Here is a 20933-nt window from a genome sequence, read left to right as displayed (position 1 = left end):
ACACTGGCCTTGTCTTCAGCCTAACCCGGCAGAAGTTTCCAGAACACTGTGAAAAGGGTTAGGGTGAAAAAAAGCTGCTTCCCAAACTGCATTCTGCACAAAAGAAGGCAACTTCAGTGCATGACCGTAACGTTTCTGAGCCCTGTGGGGAGAGGAGCTGCCTCTTTGAAAACTTTGGCCCAGAGATCCATGATGGGCAAATTTCGTGGTTTCCTGTACCAAGTGGGACGCTCGCAGCCACCTGGACAGATGCATGGAGAGCCAGGGACAGGCCAGAGGAGGCCGGAAGTGAGCCTGGACCTTCCATTCCTTCTGCTCTTGAAGACCAGCAGGGCTGTAATGACCAGCCAACCCACCCGTGCTGGGAAAGCCAGGCTCCAGAAGGCCCCTAAGGCAGGCCCTCCAGGAGGCCACGGGTATGTTTGGCACTGGATGGGCACCGGCAGGCAGTGTGCTCCTGGGCCTGACTTTGTGACAGTTTCCATTTTTAACTCTACCAGGCACCTCCTTCTGCAGTGAAAGCAGACGCCTTCGGGGGAACCCAGCCTGAGCCAGGCTGCAGGGCTGAGGCAGTCAGGGCACTGTTCGTTCCCAGAGTCTCTCCCGAAGCAGCCACTGCCCTCTGGGGTTCTCTGTCTCGTAGCGGTCCTCCCCCGGGGATGCCAGGGGCTCCAGTGCAAAGAGCTCTGCGTCCCAGTCTGTGTCGTCCCCCGAGAAGTTGAAGACGATCTGTCTGGAGCTCACCAGGCTGGAAGGGAGGAATGAGGTAAAGGGTTTAAGTCTGGCTTGGCTGGCCACACGGAGAATGGACGCTCTGATTTGCCATCCTGACGGAGCCCATCAGACGCTCCCCTAGTTCTGGGCCTTGTGGAGGACAAAGCAGTATCATCATGGGGGCTGTGGGTGGACCTCAGCTGGACCTCAACGTGGCCTTGGAGGGGGAGGATGGGTGATGAGGGTTGAGTCCTGGTTTTAATATGTCCCGTACATAGTCCATTCTTATGGGAGGAAAATGCCATTTAGAAAAGCCCTGAACCCATCAGAGTTGGACGGCTCTTGTAGAAACAGAGGAAGACAGGTTGAGAAGCCAAGACAGGCCCTTCTGTTGTGAGAGGTGAGCTCCCTGCAGCATGGCCTAGGGTGGCCAGATCAGGAGCGCACATACTTCTCTGAAGGAGTAAGTCATGGGGATTTGGGGGTTAGAGGTGGCAACTCGTCTTGGGAGAGAGGCCAAGAGATGGTGGCAGGAGGGCCAGGTGGGGCCCAGTCAGCGAGATGTTCTCCATCCGAGCCTGGCAATGCCTTTCTAGAGCTGGGCCATCTAATTGGTTCAGTGTTGCTTCCCTCATGGTGCTATGCCCTCCTCAACCCCAAAGTCTCATTAAAAATCTGCAGCACCCAGTGTGTCAGTGGCACTTGGGGGAAAGAGTGCAAGAGGATGGACAGAGCATGAGGGCTAAGTGGGCCGGAAAGGGAGAGGCAGGTCCACAGCTCAAGGTACAGTTAGGGGTGGGGACAGTGGTGAACCAAGCTAGAATGTGAATATAAGACTATCAAAACATGTTTTAAACTAAGACCTCCCTCCCCCCATACACAAAAGAATGATTTTTCCATGTAAGATGGGGGTTCAGGGCACCTAAGAAGCAAGCCAAGAGTCTGGTACACATGAGAGCATCTTGGTTATGCTATGTGATCTGAGCACTCACTCTTTTTTGCAGGCTTTGGGCTTAAATTTCAACGTGCTGAAGGCCCCTTCCACAGCCTTGGGCAAATAAATGGGGTGCCTTTCGAGTCTCCTCTGAGTGCCGTAGGTCCTGCGCTCCGTGCTCCTCCGGAACTGGCCGGCTGTCGTGTGCCCAGCGATGTCCTCAGAGCATCGGCGGGGCACCCGCAGGATCCAGTTGGAGTGCAGGCTGTGCTCCCGGGAGCTGGTGGCCACTGGAAGAGAGAAGCAGGGCCCCCGGGAAAGGAGGACTCACCATGCGGAGGGGAGCAGAAGGCCACGGAGAGGACAAATCCAGCTAAGAACCCACAATACATACATACGTAAAACGAAATTCTTAGGCCCGGAGAGCCAAGCAAAGGGGATGATTCAACTCTGCAGTTATCGTTTGGGGAGACATCTGCAGTTATCGTTTGGGGAGACAATGCGCTAGCGTGTGTCCATTAAAGACAAGCACATAGACCTACGTTTACTGACTTGGAAAGATGCCCATGATGTATTGTAAATTGTTAAGTGAAAAGAGTGGATGAAAAATAGCACAGAGATCTTGTTTTTGTTTAAAAAGAGTAATAAAGGGAGTCTGTGTGTGTTTAAAGCCTTTTTGAAAGGATGTACACCAAACTGTTAACAGTGATTATTAACTCTAGGTGGTAGAATTACAGGTCAAATTCTTTACTTTCTTCTTTATACTTTGGTGTATTGTTTGATTCATTTGATTTATTGTGAACATACGTTACTGTGGCTATCAGAGAAAAAACATGAAGTCATTTCCATTAAAAAATTATAACTGTGAAGATGACACTTGCGTCCTCAGTAGATTTCATTGTTCTTTCACCAGTGTCTGGATTTCCCAGGCCTGACTCTGAAAGAGAGGGCTGTTCCTTGTCAGGGGCTGCAGTGGGAGAGGGGGGCAGACCAGTTACCCTGCAGGGTACAGCGAGCTTGGGGAGTGGGAATCCCCTTCCGTGAAACTCCACAGAACCCAGTGAGAACCGAAATCTCACAGATACATGTCCATCAGGGCTAGAAAAACAACAAACACACCACAAGAATGTAATCTTTGAGCATTAAATATAATATTTAGTATTAAAAATTATTTAGTATTGGTACCAAAAGCTGTTGCCTCAATCACCAGGGGCCAGTAACCGCTAAATTAAATCATCGTTAATACACCATGAGGGGCAAGTCGACGATGAAAGAAACTGACAGTTGAGTGATGGAATTTAAAAGTGGGCTCAACTCATGAATGTGGTTGTTATTTGTTCTCCATCAGGAGACAGCCAGTGATACACCTTGGCAAGGAGAAAAGCACCACCCTCGGCCTTCACCTCACTCCCTCTCCAACAATCCAGACTGGGCTTGAGCAAGCACCCCGGCCCTCTCCCGTCTACACATCCTCGCAGAGTGGTGGCCCATGAGGGCCACAGGGGGAATGCTGGGGGGAGGGGTGGAGAGGGGTGACAAAGTAGGTGAAGGGTCAGAGTCGGGTCCAGCAGACAGGGCTGCCCAGAGCCAAGTTAGCTCAGGTAGGGTCACAAGCCCAATTTTTAAATATAATTTGTCTATTCCCTTTTCTTCTTCTTTTCTCTAACATAGAATTTACCATGTTGCCATCTTGTAGTGTACAGTTCAGGAGCGTTGAGTATATTCACATCGTTAGGTGACAGATCTCCAGAACTTTTTCATCTTGCAGAACTGAAACTCTAAACAGACTTGTGCTTGCCAAGCGGGATGGAGTGGGGGAGGGATGGATTAGGAGTTTGGGGTTAGCAGATGAAAACTCCTACATATGGAATGGATAAACAAGGTCCTACTGTATAGCACACGGAACTATATTCAATAGCGTGAGATAAAACAAATAGAAAAGAATATGAAAAGAATGTATACATATGTATAACTGAATCACTTTGATGTACAGCAGAAATTAATACAACATTGTAAATCAACTATATTTCAGTAAAAAATTAAATTAGTTAAATTACATTAAATTTAAAAATCACAACAGCTGTTTTAAAAAAAAAACAACTGTAACTCTATACCCATTTAACAACTCTCCAACTCATCCCTTTCTTTAATTGTTGCCCTATTGCTTTCCCTCCTGGAGCCTTACAAAATTCCACCCCATCTCTGCTGTGGAAAATGGACCACAGGGAAGGAGTTTTTGTCCAAATACAGCCTGAGGATTTAAGGGGTAGCCTAGAGCGGCAGCAGCGACGACGAAAGCCAGGGCCCCAAGGAGTAGAGCAGGCTCAGGGCCAGGCTTTGGCTTGCAGATGTGAGTTTCCATTTAATCAAAGAAAGCCCACTCCAGAGACCCCCACTCCACCCACCTCCTGCCACCGGGATGGCACTCACCATCGAAGTCCACGTCTTCGTTCTGCGGGTCAAACTCAGCAGCCCGCGGCCGCTTCTCCGTATCCAGCTCTGCCATGATGGAGTCAAAGAAGGCGATGGCCTCCGCCACGTCCGCGCTGAACTGCGAGTGCTTCTTGGGCGTTGCTTTCTGCTAGAGATGAAGGGCAGAGAGGAGAAAGCAGAGCTGCCTGAGCCAGCCTTGGGGCGCCCACACACAAGTGACACGGAAAAGGACCACATGTTACTGAAACTAAACCAATGTGAAGTTATGAATTTGCAGGTAAATTTGAATAAGTGCCCTTGAAGGAAGGTAGATACTCCAGATCCACACTTGCTGTAGGTCAATGGATTTCGGATTATCTCCAGGAGGGGGAGTGAAAGGGTGGGTAAATCTGCCTCTATCTTGGTCAGGGACTGTTATTGACCATTAGGCAAAATAATTTGTCTTTCTTCGGCCTGTTGCCTGCTGATAAACCCAATTAGGAGATTGTACAGTTCCTTAGGTAGGCGATGAGATGCTCACAGCAGGAAAGAGGGGACGAGATATGTTGAAAATAAAATACTCCAGAAGAGTTTTCAGTACCTAAAGTGGCCAAATTTCAGTTCAATCATGGAATAAGTTGAAGACAAATTGGTGTGATTGTTTGAACAGTGTAAGGAATAATATTGGGTTGGCCAAAAAGTTTGTTCAGGTTTTTCCGTAACATCTTTAAAGTAGTTTTTAAAAAAATCTGCAGAAAGCCTAACTAGGCTCCAGGTTCTGTCCTGACTCATTCTTCATGACGTTAGCATCACCATCACCATCATCACCATCATCATTCTCTTCACAACAGCCCACAGTCAGTCACCAGCGACCAGCATCACGGAAGTTCAAGCACCATGGTGGACTCCAACGGAGAACTCATGATGTAGGCACAGAATCAGCCTGTGAACTAAGAAAAGCTCCCTGAAGAATTTAGGAAATAAGAGAACTCAGGGAGAAAAAGGAAAGACAATATGCGTTAACCTGGGCTATTTGGACCAAATGCAGAGTTCCTTTATTTTTTGTGTGCACTTTGAAAGTGGGATGGTATTAAAAATGAAAGTGATCTAATTACAGATTTGCATGTTAGGAAACTAAAGGATGACATCTTTATGTATGCATAAGATTTTGGTAAAATGTATGCATTTTGTACCACTAGGAAACATTTGTACCACTAGGAAGCCATGCGGCTTGCAGGATCTCAGTTCCCCGGACCAGGGAGTGAACCTGTGCCCCCAGCAGTGGAAGCACAGAGTCCTAACCACTGGACCACCAGGGAATTCCCAGGAAACTTTTTTTTTTTTTTTTTGCGGTATGCGGGCGTCTCACTGTTGTGGCCTCTCCCATTGCGGAGCACAGGCTCCGGACGCTCAGGCTCAGTGGCCATGGCTCACGGGCCCAGCCGCTCCGCGGCGTGTGGGATCTTCCCGGACCGGGGCACGAACCCGTGTTCCCTGCATCGGCAGGCGGAGTCTCAACCACTGCGCCACCAGGGAAGCCCCAGGAAACATTTTTAAATAGAGGATTTTTTCCTTTTATATTTGTAAGGAGCATTCTTGGAGAAAAAATTTGGAGAGCCACAACATACACTGAACCTTTTCTGTTAAAAGTGGAAAACTATTCACATGTAGTTATCTCACCCCCTTCAAAGAGCCCATTAAAATGAAAGTGGGTGGGGGGAAAGTTGAAACTCAGTGTCAAAGAGAACAAGAGAGAGGTCATCAGTGAGAGAGATTTCCAAGAGCTCCTGCCAAATGGAAAGCAGTTGAAGCAGGGGAATTGATGTAACAGAGCAGAGGGACCGCCCTCCCAGAGAACCATGGGTGGATGAAGCAGCTCAGAAGGGAGACAGTTTGACCCTTGGAACCAGAAATGCTCCAGACTTGGCAACACCAGGCACACCAAGGGTTGGAATGAAAAACTGAGGGGCTGGTTGAAAGTCTATATGAGCACAGAAGGCTGGGCCACCAGCATCCTTCCTGCAGGCAGATAACAGGAAGACTCATATCTGGAGTCAGGTCCATACGCTTTTATCCTCCCTGTGTTTTCTCTTGCTGTCCCTCTGCCTTGAATGCCTTATCTGGCCAACTCCTATCCAACCATCAGGATGTGGCTGAGACAGCTCTTTCTCCAGGAAGACCACCCTCTCCTGGGCTGTTTCCCTCCTCCAGGCTCCAAGGTCCTCAGTACCTAATCTAATTCTACGATAGCACATAATATTTTAGAGAATTTTTTGTGAAGTGGAAGAGAGAGAAACAAAGAATCAAGAAAACCACATGATCTGGACTGAGCCCCAAAGGAAGGTTGAATATTATTTAATAGAAATGCAAGGTCTGTAGGTTTTCCCATCTCAAAATCCATCTCCACATGGAAGGGATATCACTAAGTCCCTAGTAGCAACTGCCATCGGTGTTTGGATGAATGCAAGAGTCTCAACCTTGCTCAGGGGCACCATATTCTTTTCCCTCTGGGTCACCCTACAATGTCATCTAAGCTGTTCATTCCTCAGTGTCCACAGGAAGTAGACGTTGGTCAGAAGCTCAGAGCAGCCTGGATCAATTGCTTTCATTTATTAAAAGGCTTAAAAGAGAGTCAACTTTGGTGTCTTAACTCTTAAAGGCTAAGAAAACAGCAATGAGCACACTGCCAGTAGTTAGGTTAACACAAGCCCTTGACTGTGGCCTCTTGTGAATATCTCCAATCTCCTCAAGAATTATCCTCCAAGGATAATATTTACAAAATAAAAAAATAAATTACCAGCATATACATCACCACCTCAGCCACTGTACTCTCTGTCCATCAAAACTAATGCACAGGGGCTTCCCTGGTGGCGTAGTGGTTGGGAGTCTGCCTGCCAATGCAGGGGACACGGGTTCGTGCCCCGGTCCAGGAAGATCCCACATGCCGCGGAGCGGCTAGGCTCGTGAGCCACAATTACTGAGCCTGCGCGTCTGGAGCCTGTGCTCCGCAGCAAGAGAGGCCACAATAGTGAGAGGCCCGCGGACTGCGATGAAGAGTGGCCCCCACTTGCCACAACTAGAGAGGGCCCTCGCACAGAAACGAAGACCCAACACAGCCATAAATAAATAAATAAAAGTGATTTAAAAAAAAAAACCTAACGGACAAAGACCCTTTCAGCTGCACATTTCGTTGGTTATTCCAAATATTCAAACATGATTCTTGTTTGTAAAATTTCAAGCTTGGGGACTTAACACTCCTGCACAGCTCACCCTCTCTGCTGTGCTTAGCAGTGATTGCCTTCCTGAGCACAGGCACAGACACTGACAGATAAGCTCCTTGGCCAGCACTTAAGAGTCTGCTCTTTGGGGCCTCACATCTGGGGCTCTGCTGGACCGTTCAGTACATTATCACCGTTATAAAGCTTGTTTCTGTTAAAAGAGCTTTTGGATCCTGGTGTGGCTGGAGAGTGAGACATTGGTGACATTATTTGTGGCTGACCCCTATGTACCTGTGTGACCAAGTCTCATCCCCAAAGAGAGCTCTCCCCAACTTGCCTCAATTACCATCATCAGTTTCGCCCAAGCCCTTCATGGAATGAGGGAGGAACATAAATAAATGAAAATGAATAAACAATTGCTTTCCTTCCTTCCTTAGCTCTGCCTTCCTTCCCTGTAAATGAAAGCACCACCCCTTGAAGGAGTCTGAGGACCCAGTTGGGGGTGACGATGGTTATGAATGGTTATCACACCCCCCTCATCCCTGTCCGGGTGGTTCTCACAGTGGAGCCCAATCCCAGCTGGAGGTTGGACCCTCAATGGATGCTCTTAAAGAATCTCTACGCTGGCCCTTTCCCAGATCAATTAATTTAGATAACCAGGTGATTCTAGTGCAGAGTAATTGAGAGCCTCTGCTCTCTAAGGATCCAGGCACAGGGAAGGCAGCAAGAGGGGCCGTGCTCCCGCCTCGGGGTCTGGTTTAGGATGAAAACCTTAAATACCAGTCTCATGCCCTGAATTTGCAAGAGCAGTCAGGAGTGTCTCCATGAAGACAACGACACAAGGGACAGGACCCAAGGGGATAGGACACAGCTCAATGAAGAAAGAGGACAAAGTGCCTGGATTACAGGGCCCGGACCCTTATGTCCCTGTGTATTTCCCATTGTTCAGCACATAGAGACCAGGTAAAGGGACCCCACCCCCCCTGCCCCATCCCCTTACTAGCTACAGGTATGAGGGCATCCCACTCATAGGCATGCACCTACCTTTCCCACCCAGTCCCCAAACGTGACCTAAATCACCTCCTGGCTTGGGGGGGAGGGCGGTTTCCTCTGCTTGTATTCATGCAGTTTTGTTTGCAATCTGGGTGTAATGTTTGGTACTCATCTCTGCTAGTCTTCATTTTGACTAGACATCAAGTTGTTTGTTTCTCTCTCCATCATTTCTTTTTGAAAACCCAAGCAAATGTGTATTAACCCACTCTTTAAAAAACAAAAGGTAGCATACAATATCCCCCTGTGAATTGCTTTCTTCACTTGGTGTATGCTAAGAATAACTTCACAGCAGTAGAGATTCTCCTCTTCCTTTGAATAGCTGCACAGTTCTCCACTACACAGACACACTGTAGGAACGAACTACAGTCCACTATTGTTAGAGCTTCGGGTTGTTTGAAATCTTTTGCTGTTACAATTAGTGCTTACACACACATCATTTTGCACTATTGCCAATAATACCCTAGTACAGGCTTCTAACTAAATATTCAGCTCGTTTTAACAGACAGAACGGTAAGCATCAAGTGATCTGGCAGGTCAGTTAAGTAAGATTTGGTTAACAAATCTATTGTACTTTATAAAGTATACTTTTTTTTTTTTTTTTTTTTGTGGTACGCGGGCATTTCACTGTTGTGGCCTCTTCCATTGCGGAGCACAGGCTCCGGACGCGCAGGCTCAGCGGCCATTGGCTCACGGGACCAGCCGCTCCGCGGCATGTGGGATCTTCCGACCCGGGGCAACGAACCCGCGTCCCTGCATCGGCAGGCGGACGCTCAACCACTGCGCCACCAGGGAAGCCCTAAAGTATACTTTTAAATGTCTCCAGATGAATTTTGTGAATGATTTATCTGAGTACCAATGAAACTGTGGGTAATCATCAGTTTAAATCCATTTCACCTGTAACCTGTCTTCCGCATCAAGGTGTTTTAATTGTTGCTACAAGACTTGCCTGTCCTCCAAGAAGCATGGAGCCTAAGCAAGGTGTTTGCCTGAGTTGTTTCCAGAACTTGCATCACCTGTGTCTAGTTGGAGCTGAGCCAGTTAAGGCTGGAAAGGACTACCAACCCTCCAACCGGGCATGCGCGAGTCTGCTCGGTGACATTTTGACGTCAGAGGGCTGAGAACTCCACTCTCAGATGGTGCTAGGTGCCTCTATTTTTGGACGTGCAGAGGCCTGTAGGCTAGTTACACCTGCACAGAACAACAGTTAGCCCAACTTTTCCTTAGTTCCCCACACCCCAGACCGCCCGGCTTCTTTATGGCATAGATACCTGAGCCCCTTGCCTTCCAGGAGGTGGATTTGAACTTGTTCTCCTGCCTCCTTGTTTGGCTGCCTTGTGAATAAACCCTCTCTTTGCTGCAAATCTCGGCATCTCAGCGTTCGGGCTTGCTGTGAATCAGGCAAACAAGCCTGGTTTGGTGCCACCAAGGCTAATCTACAAGTCCAGGCGCCCTGGACCTTTTCAAGTCCTAGTTTAAACTCAGGCTGATTCTGGCTTTTCCTGCCTTTCCCGCAGCTTCCATGGGCCTTTCTGGCCTCTACTACGACCTTCTCTTGGTCTCCAGCCAAGACAACTAGCACAAGAGCTGCACAACTGAGGCTCAGGGTTCAGGGCTCAGGCTAACATCACAGAAAATCTACTTTACAAAGCAGGGGTTGCACAAAATGGGACGTCAGTCATCAACACCCCTGGGTGAGACCCAAATAGTTCTCCCTCTCTGAACTCAGAACTCTAAATAAAAGTGGAGTGCCCCACCCCCCGCCCTGCCGCCGATCTTGACTTTTTCCTAGCCCAGAAATGAACTACTTTGGAAAGGCTGCGTGTAATGCAGGCTGCTTCCTGTAGCACCTGCTCAGACCTGGGTTTCGCAGGGCTCATGTTCCTTCGCCAGCAGCCCTTCCGCAGCCCCAGGGGAAGGCGCTTTCTCCGAAAGCCATCTGTACTGCATTGCCAACTCCCCTTTAACCTTCAGTGGCCTTAAGGTTATCATTTTCCAGGCCTCCCCGTCCCACCCCCTCACAACAGGCCTGGGTCTTGGATTACTTTCCCCGGATAGAACACTTGCATCTTTCCAAACCAAACTCCACCGTATTTCTCGTTTTAATTTTTGAGTCCCCCAAGGCAGTTTATTTTTCTGCCTTTCGTATCACCTCCCATCCTGCCTGGTTTCACCTGCCCTTGGGATACTTGGGCTTCTCCAATCTGTTTACTTTCTTCTGGGATCTGTCAGTATTTGTCTGCAAGAGATCTGGATGCTACAAAATGAACTTCCAGTTGTAAACAGAAGTATTTTGTCAGAGGTTAGGGTAGGGGGACATTCTAAACCCAGCCAACGTCAAGAGGACCATCTAGCCTCCTTCCCTCCTCCTCCTGGCACCACTCCCCGCCACCTCTTCGGAGGGCCAACTCACATGGCACCTCCTTTCCGAAGCTTTCACTCATTGCAGCAGACAGACCCACACACATCTTTTCTAGGCTCATATTCTGCCTTGTGTGGACAGCAACGTTGTACTATACCCTCAGAGTCCCACACTAGACCCGTGATCCTTAACCTCGTCTATGAAATAGCTTTGGCAAATAGCACTCACAGATAAGACTGTCTTTGGATAGACGCTCACTGCCAGCCACTACCTACATGAGACAAGTTGTCAGATATACCCAACTTCCAACATTCTTGTTGTAATTCTACCTGTTTCTCTTCCAACACACCAGTGTGGTTCAGGCAATGATGCTGAGAGTTGCAGCCTCAGATTATGGGCTGCATCAGGGCAGGTGGACTGTCTTTCCATCTATGAATGTAGAACACCTATTTCAATGCCTGACATGGAGTAATTTGTTGAATGAATGAATGTATGCTATATACATGCCATTATCATATGTTTATATTCTCCAACCAGTTTGCATGTTGCTAATGTATACTTTTGGATTTAACTTAGCAAATTTTGAGAACTCTGTACTCCTTATTTCTATGGAGTCTTATAACACTGTTTTGAGCTAATCGTACCTGGAAATCAAAATGTCAGTTCATTGTGATGAAATTTCCAGGATCAAATGTGGGGCTGGTCTGGATTGGAGAGATCATTTTCCCTTGGATCATTCAGCAGGGTGAAATGAAATGCAAAACAGCTCAAATTTATCCACAAGCAATTTAATGTCCTCAAAAGAAGCTTTTCAGCATAAACCTTAAAAGCTCTAATACATCCTCTTTCCTTCTGCCATCCTTGAAATGGCTATTCAAGATCAAGTCCAAAGCAATAACTTATCTTATCCATTTTTTTGGCTGTGCCAGGTCTTAGTTGCGGCACGTGGGACCTTCTTTGTGGCATGTGGACTTCTTAGTTGCGGCATGCATGCGGGATCTAGTTCCCTGATCAGGGATTGAACCTGGGCCCCCTGCATTGGGAGTGCAGAGTTTTAGCCACTGGACCACCAGGTAGGTCCCATCTTATCCCTTTTATATTACCTCACCTAAGGAAATGTGTACCCATCATTGAATAGGGGTTTGTGATAAAAGAATAGGAGCTTAAGAAATGAGAACTGTAAATCTGAGATGCAAATAACTTGGGAAAAGGCATAATCGCTGAAATTTAAATACATATGTACACATACCCACATCCAAATTTTCAATAGATACGCTAATGGTAGACTTGTCAGAGCTGAAGGAAAAAAATAGTGATATAGGCAATAGAGCTGAGAAAATCAGCCCAAAGAGATAAAAAGAAAGGATGAGGTTTGTCACACGCTGTAGTATAACTAAACTTGGGAATTACCTCTCATAGCTAAACATTACAATCATTTTGGAATCGTAGCTGCACATCTTTTGTCTTTGGTATTAGAGGTTTCAGACTCACAGTCTGAGGCTTAGTCTTTTTTCTCCCGCTTTATAATGTGAAGGCCATTGTTTCCTTTGCTAGGACCTGGTAACTCCTCCCCTTAAATATCACCTAAATGACCATTTCACTTTAGTTCAACACTAAGTGAAGGTTTTTTGCTCACACTTATCAAACTGTTCGAAGTCTAACTAATAGAACTGAATTAATATGCTTGAAACATAGTATAAAAATCTTCATGCCCGATACGTGAAACATCACAATCCAACGAGAGGAGGGGTGGATTTGTCCATAAATGGTGTTGAAACTTTGCTATTTGGGAAGATTTCAAGTTGGATTCTCACATCCCACTACATGTAAAAATAAATTGCTGAATAGATAAGAGGGTTGGGTTTTTTAAAATGGAACTATAAAAAAAGGAGAAAAATGGCAAATATGCAACTGACCTTGAGCCATAGAAGGACTTTCTAAGCACGAAGCAAAGAAGTATCAAAGACAACAATCAACATATTTGACTGAATAAAAATCAATGGTATTTGTAATGATAAAATTGTACTCTTAAGTAAAATTAAAAGATACATAACTCTGAGAAAATGTTTTTAAGACATATGGCAGACAGTGTACTCACATCCTTAATATGAGTCCAGATAAATAAATAAAAATATTTAGTAGAGCCAAAAAATGTATAAAGACATGAATGGGCAATCCATTAAACAAGAAGTACACATTGGTTTGATAAAAGGGTCATTCTTTGCTTAAGCAATAATCCAAAAAAAAGTACATAAAACAATGCAGTTAATCTATTATTATCAGTAAACTTTAAAAATTAATAACACTACTTGGTGCTGATAAAATGCAATAAGGGCTTTCTATCTCACTGTTGATAAAAGTGTAAATTATAAAATATTTCTGGAAAACAATATGTAGAAGAATCTTTAAAAATGAATGGCCTTTCACCTTTGGCCCATTAATCACACTTTTAGGAATCACTGCTAAAAAATGCCTTATAGACAGAGTAAGATGAATTTATTTATAATGTTTAACAATTGTTTAAAGAATGTGAGTTGTTAAATTTTTTGCCATTAATACTTTCAGTTTTCAAAAACTAGTTAATGAGATAGAAAAGAACACACAATATAAATTATAAAAAATCATATGGTATGAGCCAAATTTAGTAAATGTAGACATATACACACTTTAGGGTTGCCAAATTTAGCAAATAAAAATATAGAATGGCAGTTAAATTTCAATTTTATATAAACAGTGAATAAATTTTTAGTATAAATAGATACCAAATATTATATGGACATAATTATACTACAAAAATCCATCATTTATCTGAAATCCAAATTTAAATAGGCATCCTTTATTTTACCTGGAAGCCCTAATATACGTATCTGCAACTATGCAAGAAATAAATGATTGAAAGAAAATATACTTAAGTATTTTATAGTGATTGTCTCTGGATGATAGGAGATAGGATTCTGGATCATTTTTATTTTCTTCCTTACACTTTTCTGTGTTTTATAAATTTCATTTAATGAGCAAATATAACTTAATAATCAGAAACAAATGTTTACATAAAAAAGTGTCTTTTTGATGGTAAACTCTGATCCATTACATGTGGGATGTTTTAACTATTAGGATCATTCCATATGAATATCCCCAAATTATATTCTACTCCATAAAAAACAAGATAATTTTCCACTCACTGAAAACCACAGACCTATTACTTTTCCAGGTCTTCCATCACATTTTGTAAAGTTCCATTCTTAAATTACAGTTGGAGCTTCTCGGGTTATTAGTTTATTGACCGTCTACTATATGCCTGGAGCTGCACTAGAGGTTGGAGATAAAAAGAGAAATAAGACATGGTGGCCCCACTCAACGAGCTCACGGCCAGTAGCAGACACAGCAAATGAACAGACAATTACGGTGCTGTGTGCTGACTGCTGGGTGCTGAGTGCTGAGATAAGGGTCAGACCCAGAGAGGGGGGGGACATCCACTGCATTAGATTGTGGACATGAGAAATGGCTTCCTGGGTCAGTGCTTTCTCTGCTCTCTTAAAAGACAAAAAGTTAGCCAGGTGGGCGGGGTGTGGTAGAGAGGAAAAACGGAAGCCAAGGTATTGTACTGTTTCTAGGCTGAGCAAACGGCACATGTCTGGGAGGTAGATTGGGGAATATAATTACCTGTCTTGTGGTCTGACTGAGAGGGGCTGCAGGGATTGGGCGCTCTGTTCTCAATGATTATTTTACTGTCTGCCGTCTTCTGGAGAGCGCTGCCAAGCCTAATAGAATAGTCTTTGCGGCTCATATTGAATGTTCACTGCCCTTCAACTCTGCCAACCAGATACAGGCCAAGTGATAGAGACCTCCAGTAACTGATGCTCACAGGAAACCTGCACTTTAATATCACTGTGTTTGCAGAGAGTCCCCCCCAACAGATCTGAAAAATAAATCCCAGTGGTATGGAACAGGTTCAGAACCTTCTTCCCATTGCATATGCAATTTATATATGGATGATTTGGAATCTTTTTAGATGAATTGGTTTCAGATCTTTCTACCACAGAGGAGAAAAAAAATCTATTTGCTGTTGACTTGGTCTTATTTCATGAACCAGGATTGAATGGCCAATGATAGAACACTGATTCTGAAAGTTAACTATTATCAGAACAAAACTACTTGAAACAAAAATCAATCACTTTTGGCAGGCATTCTCCATAATTCCACTGGTTCTGTTTAAATCATTCTTGTAGCAGGTGAATTTCTTTAGTTGGAGCAGGGTGGGGGGGGGGTGCTGGGAGGGGTGTGCATTTTGCAGCTGGTTCATCCAGGCAGACATATTGGGGATCGAAGCTGCTCAGAACTATATGATTCACAGGTGAATTAATGAAATTTCTTCTGGCTGTGGTGGGTGACCAGGAACCCTGGCTTTGGAAAATGTCAGCTCACATCTTCTGGGGAGAATTCCTTGGGGCACTGCAGCCAACCCCTAACTGCCTCTCTGGCAGCACAGACACTGTGGTCCACCCAGGTCCACTTAGGTGGCCCAGATCTCACAGAGGGATGCTGGCTGTTTACCTGTTCATCTGGCTTTAAAACCATGGGGAGCTATCCTCAGTGAGGAGCACTCTGGGCAAAGTCAGAGCATAATCTCAAGCTTTTCCTCCTCACGTCCCATCAAAACCCAAGCTCGTGGACCGTAAAAAGGAAGGAAGTTCTGACACAGGCTACAACATGGATGAACCTTGAAAACATTATGCTAAGAGAAAGAAACCAGTCACAGTACGACAGATACAGTATGATTCCAATTATATGAGGTTCCTAGAATAGGCAAATTCATAGAGACAGAAAGTAGAATACAGGTTTCCAGAAGTTGGGAGAAGGGGAAATGGGGAGCCACTGTTTTCTGTCTAGGATGATGAAAAAGTTCTGGGAATGGATGTAGTGGGCTACACAACACTGTCCTTAATGTCAGTGAATTGTACACTGACATTACCATTGAAAAAATGGTTCAAATGGTAAATTTTAAATTTTTTATGAGTATTTTACAGGAGGATATTATATTTTAAGAAATAAAAGATCATCGTCAAACCTTTTATAAAAACACTCTCCTGATTCCTAAATGAAGTGTTTTTAGAGCCTCCATGACCTCTTAAGGAATTCATTTTCTAGTGTTCTACTAATATACTTTTAAAAAGTGTTCTAGAAATATATTAATTAGGGCTTAATAGACTTTTGGATGAATTGTTATGAGTTTATATAAATGATCATTTGGAAAAGCTCAGAGAAAGCTCTGATGTAAAGAACTCTGATTATTGTCTGGCACTTAACCATTTGAAAGGTGTCCAGCGTTACACATTTTTCTTTAAAGGAAATTTATATAGGGCTTCCCTGGTGGCGCAGTGGCTGGGAATCCACCTGCCAATGCAAGGGACACAGGTTGGAGCCCTGGTCCGGGAAGATCCCACATGCCACAGAGCAACCAAGCCCGTGCGCCACAACTACTGAGCCTGCGCTCTAGAACCCACGAGCCACAACTAGTGAGCCCATGTGCCACAATTACTGAAGCCCACGCACCTAGAGCCTGTGCTCCGCAACAAGAGAAACCACCACAATGAGAAGCTCGCGCACCGCAATGAAGAGTAGCCCCCGCTCGCTGCAACTTTAAAAAAACAAATAAAGTCACTTTCTGAGTACCGAGTGTTAGGACTTAAACATAGGATTTGGGGGAGACAAGTATTTTCAGCAAGTATTTTCTACCAATGCAGGAAGATGATGACATTCCTGAAGGAAGGGCCTTTCCGGATCCCCTGCCCCTGCCATGCACATAGAGCCAGGAAGGCCACCTTGCTAGCCACGGAGACCGTGCCCACCGTTTCTCAGGCACGCCCAGCAGACAGCTCTTTCTTTGGGAGCAATAGGGAAGGAGAGCAGCTTGTCTCCAGGCTCCTATACACCTCCTGCACCATACATTTCAGAGCAGTGAACACTGGACTCCCTAGTATGTGCCAGGTCCTGTCACAGGCCAGATCTTGCTTCCTCCTCACAAGGTATATTCTTATTTCCATTTGTATGCTCCAGAAATAGAGGCCCAGAGAGAGAAACTTAACCTGACAAAGGCACACAGCTGCTAAATACAGACCTAAAATTCAGGCCTTGATCTGACTAACTCCAAAGCCATTTTAAAACTCTTTCCTGACTTATTTCACTAAGCATAATATTTTCTAGGTTCATCCACATTGTTGCAAATGGCAGTATTTCATTCTTTTTTATGGCTGAGTAATATTCCATTATATATATATCTCACATCTTCTTTATCCACTCATCTGTTGATGGACACTTAGGCTGCTTCCATGTCTTGGCTATTGTAAATAATGCTGCTATGAACAATGGTGTGCATGTATCTTTTCAAATTAGTGTTTTTGGGTTTTTCAGATATATGCCCAGGAGTCGGCTTGTTGGATCATATGGTAGTTCTATTTTTAGTTTTTTTTAGGAACCTCCATACTGTTTTCCACAGTGGCTGCACCAACTTACATTCCTACCAATGGTGCAGGAGGGGTCCTTTTTCTCCTAGAGAATACCATACTTAGTGAAATAAATCAGACAAAGAAAGACAAATACTATATGCTGTCACTTATATGTGGAATCTAAAAAATAATACAAATGTATGTATATGCTAAATGGAAAAATACTCACAGATATAGAAAACAAATTTATGGTTACCAAAGGGGAGAGGGAAGAGGGGAGGGACAGACTACTATACATAAAATGGATAAGTAACAAGGATTTACTGTGTAGCACAGGGAATTATACCTATTATCTCGTGATAACCTATAATGGGATATAATCTGCAAAAATACCGAATCACTATAGTGTATACCTGAAACAAACACAATATTGTAAATCAACTATACTTCAAATAAGAGCAAACAAACATAAAACCTCTCTCCTGGTTACACCATGGTAAGAGACATCTCCTGAGGAAATCCCTACACTGCATCATGCCTGGGGCCTCTTCACAGCCATCCCTACAGGGCCAGAACTGGTGTTCTACCTCTAACCCCTCCCTCTGTCTTCAGATGCTGAACTAGGAATGGAGCTGGGAGGAAGAGTGCTAGGTTCTACCAAGAAAGGACTCCATTCTGCAGGAAAATGTAGTGCCTGGTGGGAATCTAACCAGAACTAAGGACCCCAGGGTGCTCAAGCTGGAGGTCCAGAAATCACGGCAACCCCTTCTGTCATCGGAGGTGGCCCCAAAGTGGAGGGGGGCTGGCCCGCAAATCCACAGCTGGTGGGCCACAGGGGCAGTACTGGGACCTAAGAGTAAGCCACTTTGTATGGGCCCCAACCCTGCCCTACTTCTGGAGTTCAAATGGTTATTTAAACTGCTCCCGCCTGGGATAAAATGCAGACAGTTGAAACCAGTTGGGTGAGGCCAAGCCCTAGAGATCTGATAACAGGCCAGTAGGTCACTCAGTGTAAATGGGACTTGCAGGCGTGCAGGACACTGGGGGGAGGTGGGGGGGCATTGCTGGGCCACACAGGCCTGCTCTGAACACCTTGGAGCCCAGCCATCAGGAGAACAATTGATGGCAATTTAAAAATAGCTTCAAACTTCATTTTTTTTTTAAATTGAGGAAACAAAGGAATAAGTAACAGTGAGTTGGGGATCTTAGCAAAATCAGAAGAGCCTCAGCTTGCTCTTCTGCGATACAGAGGGACTTTCTCCCCCCTTCCCTTCTGGCATTATTCATTATTGGAATTATCTCAAGAAAAGGTAATGTGTACAAACACTGTAACAAGTATGAGATAAAGGCAAGTTCTTTCTTTCACTCATTTCCTGCTTGGTCTGCCTGGGCTGGAAGCCTCCAGTGCCCAGCAAAGTTGTCATTCAATCTCCTTCGACTCACAGACTCTCTCTGAGGCTGTGCCCGAGTCCCCCCAATACTCGGGCTCACGGAACAGACAGAGCGAATCCTCCAAATGTTCACTTTTCACTGGGATTTTTAGATGTGACTGTAATAATAAAAATAACAAAAACTTGTTGGGAAGTCATGTGCTGTCACTCAAATGTCATACAAGCATTCTCTCACCCAGGAAGTGGGCAGGAAGTGACAGATGTGCCCTGCAAACCGTCTGTCTGACACCAAGCCTGAGTCCTCCCCACAGGCTGCTATGTGGATGTCGGAAGCTGCTCCTTCCCGTGGTCTCCGCGTGAAAACTCAGCATGGGACCAGCCATCCTTCCCAGGCTGGCGAGATGGCAATGGAGAGTGTCTGAGGTGGACGGAGCTGCCAGCCAGAAGGCGCAGATTAATTAAGCTGCGCGTGTATGATCCAGGGCTGCAACCCGCGTCAGAGGCTCTCGGAAAAGCGCTCACGTCAACTGTACTTCTTGGCGGCGGCACTTACCTTTATTTCTTTGGAGGCGGACTTCTTTCCTCCCCTGGAGGATTTCGAGGAGGTGGAGGAGATGCCCGGGGCGCGGCTGGGCTTCAGGTCACTGAGGCTGCTCAGGTACTTTTTGCGCAATGCCAGCAGCTCCTGTAAGTACTGAAGGCAGTCCTGGGTGCGCGAGTACATCCACGCCCGGTCCCCTCCTGCTGCAGGTAGTACAGGCTGGTGTCCATACTGCTGGCGCTTTTGTATTTCTTTAAGGACTTCGCTGAACTTCTCCCCGTGGTCCCCGACCACGTACATGGAGCTGCTGCGGATCAGCCTCACCGCGGGGCTGGCGCAGTCGTAGTAAGGGCTCTCCGCCACCTCCGCCTTCCTCTGCGGGCCGGAGTGAAAGATGGAGTGGAGCTTTCTGAGCATGGTGCTCGATTTCTCTCTGTGGGTGCCTTCCAGCTGCCTGCGCGGCGCCACTTGATCTAGCTGGGGGCCCAGGAGCCAACGTGCAGGCCTCCTGCCATCTGTCTTCCCGGAGGCCTCTGATTCTTGGAATCCCAGCGAGTGTGGGCTTGGTCAGGCGGGCGACCCGGGCATCTCTCACGGCGGGGACCTTACATCCAATAACCAAAATGCCATAAACCACCTGAGGACGCGAGGGAGTGCGCTGTGAGCTTAAAAGCAAGCTCCCTGGCTGGCTTTATGCACCATTTGGTGCGCATACCTTCCACGCTCTTCCATCGAAGGCCCCAGCTGGATGCAGAACACGTGACATTGCGTTTCCTGCTGAGCTATTTTCTTTCTTTTTCCTTTTTCATTTCTGGATGTGGTCTCCCTCGATTTGACTTGACCGTGGTGTGGATTTTTACGTTTCCACCTCGGCTGATCTGGCCCTGGTCCTGATTCCCTGTCTCCAAAATGAAACCCTGCTTTTCAAAGACAGCACTAAACCGAAGACAGCGTGTTGCTTGAGGTAAAATCCAGTCCCTGGAGATGGACCCGGATGGACACAGCCAGGGCCTTTGGCAGGAGGCTCTCAGATCCCCGATAAAGTGAGCTCAGAGCAGCATCTGAGAGTCCTGAAGGCGCCTCGGCCCACGGTAACGAGACCTCGCCGCCGTTACCAGATAGCAGCTCATTGTGGGGACCGGAGGCTTCAGATATCCGACCACAACTTTCTGCACAAAAGCCTCAGTGAGCTGAAGGTGGCCACATATATGGGGCAAATCCCGTTCTTTAGCTTGAGCACATTTTCATTTAAATAGACTCTCTCTACAATCAGACATGAGCTAATTTTTCAAGAGCCTCGTCTGAGTACATCAGAATCTCAGGGACCTTCCCTCTAGAATTCTTCCCAGGCAAATGCTACACATCATTGCTGCATTCATTTTTCTGCACAGTCTATATCTCTCCCAAATTTCAGAGAGCTGAAGCCTGAAAATCTCCAGCACAGGCGTTTTCTTAAGCTGAGATGAGTGTCAGAGGAAACTGTGAGCCCCCAGAAATCGTAATAAAATGTTATGGGATGTGTGTATTAGAATGGTTTATGTTTGCTGGGGTTTTGTTTTTTGTTTTTTTTTTTTTTTGAGGAAGAAAGTGTTCATGGTTTTATCAGATGTTCAAAGAGATCTGTGATACAAAAAAAAATTTTTTTTAATGTTTATATCCTGCTCTAGAAGAATAACCATGCCTTTTAAAATGTAACTTAAAAGGACATTATAAATGTATTCTTCTTGAGCGCGTCCTCTGCAGGTGACATTCTCCCCGGCACGGTGGTAAGATGGTCCCGAATATGTAGACCCATTTATGCTTTACATCTGCAGAGCGCTCTAGGGCTGATAAAGCCGTTCCATAGATGTTGCTTTATTGAGTCC

The 20933-nt window shown here is 45.6% G+C and overlaps 1 protein-coding gene across 1 annotated transcript; it reads right to left on the bottom strand.

The window, feature by feature from the left end:
- Positions 1-573: 573 nt before the first annotated feature.
- C18H13orf42 (chromosome 18 C13orf42 homolog) lies at positions 574-19485 on the bottom strand. Its single transcript, XM_032610846.1, is given in 6 exon segments — positions 574-748; positions 1707-1938; positions 4079-4226; positions 19081-19265; positions 19268-19328; positions 19330-19485. Coding segments are annotated over 6 exon segments (957 nt in total).
- Positions 19486-20933: the final 1448 nt, after the last annotated feature.

Source organism: Phocoena sinus, chromosome 18 (genome assembly GCF_008692025.1).
Source record: "Phocoena sinus isolate mPhoSin1 chromosome 18, mPhoSin1.pri, whole genome shotgun sequence".
NCBI classification, from domain to species: domain Eukaryota; kingdom Metazoa; phylum Chordata; class Mammalia; order Artiodactyla; family Phocoenidae; genus Phocoena; species Phocoena sinus.
Note: the sequence above shows the minus strand (reverse complement) of the source record. Positions and strands in the feature narration are given on the sequence as shown.